This window comes from Euprymna scolopes, chromosome 11 (genome assembly GCF_053919585.1).
Source record: "Euprymna scolopes isolate OS-2025 chromosome 11, ASM5391958v1, whole genome shotgun sequence".
Lineage (NCBI taxonomy): Eukaryota > Metazoa > Mollusca > Cephalopoda > Sepiida > Sepiolidae > Euprymna > Euprymna scolopes.
In genome coordinates, this window is record NC_136492.1 from 126927019 (window position 1) to 126929262 (window position 2244).

Genomic DNA, 2244 nt, shown 5'->3' on the forward strand with positions numbered 1-2244 from the left:
CATGGTATCTATTTTTTTATTGTTTATTTTGTTGTTTAAATTGTGTTTCTTTAATATGTTGTTATTATGTGATTTTATTACCATTTCCTAATTTTCGCAGCAGGTGTAGCATAACTTTAACGTATTTTTATTGAACATTTTCCGTAAGACAAGCTACGACATGTAGAGACCTAGACGACCAATGCATTTACTATCCTGTATTCTAAAGGACCCCAACATCTATTAAACTGCAAACGAGAAATAGCGAACAACTGTCTTCACAAGATAACATTTACTCTAGGATAGTGATACAAAATAGTGTTAAAACAAATAAAAACAAAAAAAAATAAGCAAATAACTAAATAAAACAATCATGAACATATATAAACTATCACACATATATGTATGTATACATATATGTGTGTATATACATATATATATATATATATATATATATATATATATATATATATATATACACGTGTGTGTATGTAAAAACGACAGCCAACCAGAAAATTCGCGCATAAGCTCGAAGAGTCCTAGAGTGGATGAAACGCGGAATAATCAATGTAGTTTAATCGCAATATATTTTTTTATAACTTACTTACTAGTTCTACTTTCGTATTGAACACTTTTGAAGTAAATACACAATGTTTATATATATTCTTGTTTATATATATATATATATATATATATATATATACACACATATCAAATACTTTGAAGATATGACATAAGGACAGACACAAAAAATGTTAACAATTCTGGTGTGATATGGGAATGATATATTCTACTTATTTTCATGTAACCAGGATCGGGGCAGTCTGCGCCAGGTGCCATCTGTATGTTTCTAATTGCTTCAGTTGTACGCATGGTTACATAACAGACACTGTAGATAATTATTGAATTGCTGAGAACACAATGTGCGTCAGCAAACCAACAACCAGTAACAGTCAAGGAATCCACAATCCAGTTTCAAAACAAAGCTTGAATGGAGCTAATGACTGGAAAATCTCGGCGTATCTGATTACATCTCTACAATTTCCAGCCCAAAAAATCGAAACGGAAAAACGATCAGAAATTGTAGCATGGTCTGACACAAAGAAGAGGGTCTTCCTGATAGAATTGACTGCGCCCTGGGAGAAGAATGTAGAAGACTCACATGAGCGAAAGAAACGTCGTTACGAAACATTATGCGCCGATTGCATAGAACAGAATTGGAGGTGTGTTGTTATTCCTGTTGAGGTCGGTTGCCGTGGGTTTCTAAGCCACGCAATCATTTCGCTTCTTTCAAAACTGGGAATAACCGGTCATAAGCTGAAAGCTGCCTCTAATCGATTTATAACCACAACTCAAAAAGCGTCAGCTTGGATCTGGGCGAAGGAAAATTAGCATGGACAGTCGATTGAATTGAAATACCGTCGCAGAAAAAGAAATGAAATTAAAGTACATTAAATAATTAATATGAAAAACAAAATCAAAAGTAACCGTTACTTATGGGGGCGGTAAATATTTATCAATTTTATATATTGTGGACTATTATACTCTTCTTTTATTAGTTGTTTCACGACATTTCGGGTAACTATTCCTCTGGGTTCGTCAGGTGGAACCCGTGACGGATAGGCACTCTGAATCTCCAGAATGCATTCACTGCAATTATTGGCTTCCATAGTTGCTGTCTTCTCACCACGTTTTAGCCAAGTAAGTTCTAGCCGGCTTTGAGTAAGATTGAAACTACTATTTTCAGACAATTCTCACCTGGAACCGTAGAGCTTAATCGTCTCTATCAAGTGCGCCACGGGCCCAGAAGTTGAAGGCCGGAGGAATAGTGATAATAAACGATGAGGATAATAGTGTGCAATAAATAAAATAAATAAATAATACTCATTTCAATGAATGTCAATTAAAATAAGTTAAATAATGATTTTTTGTTCATGCATTTACGTAGTTACTTACTGTATTTGTTTTATTTTCTTGTTTATTTATGTGTTTATTTAATTATTATTGTGCTTATTTATTTTTTCTTTCATAAAATAACGAACACTATTTCAACAGACTGACAGTCACATGGCCTGATATATTTTTTCAAAGAATTAAATTCACTTCGCTAACGTCGGGTTTGTTTTTATTTAAAAAAAATAACCGCTGCACAAGGGAGATAACACAAATTATTCAGAGAAGATGTGCCCCCTGCAACATCAGGACGGTATTCAAGACCGGGTCAACACTCAGACGACACCTGGTACAAGTGAAGCTCCGCATGGA

The 2244-nt window shown here is 34.0% G+C and overlaps 1 protein-coding gene across 1 annotated transcript; it reads left to right on the forward strand.

Annotated features, from left to right (window-relative positions):
* Positions 1-900: 900 nt before the first annotated feature.
* On the forward strand, positions 901-1371 carry LOC145288205 (uncharacterized). The gene has a single exon (XM_080136251.1). It carries the CDS (start codon positions 901-903, stop codon positions 1369-1371), a length of 471 nt encoding a protein of 156 aa, XP_079992377.1.
* The last annotated feature ends 873 nt before the right edge of the window (positions 1372-2244 follow it).

Excerpts from the sequence above, each read along its gene's own strand:
- LOC145288205 (XM_080136251.1), top strand. The coding sequence starts at position 901 with ATGTGCGTCAGCAAACCAACAACCAGTAACAGTCAAGGAATCCACAAT.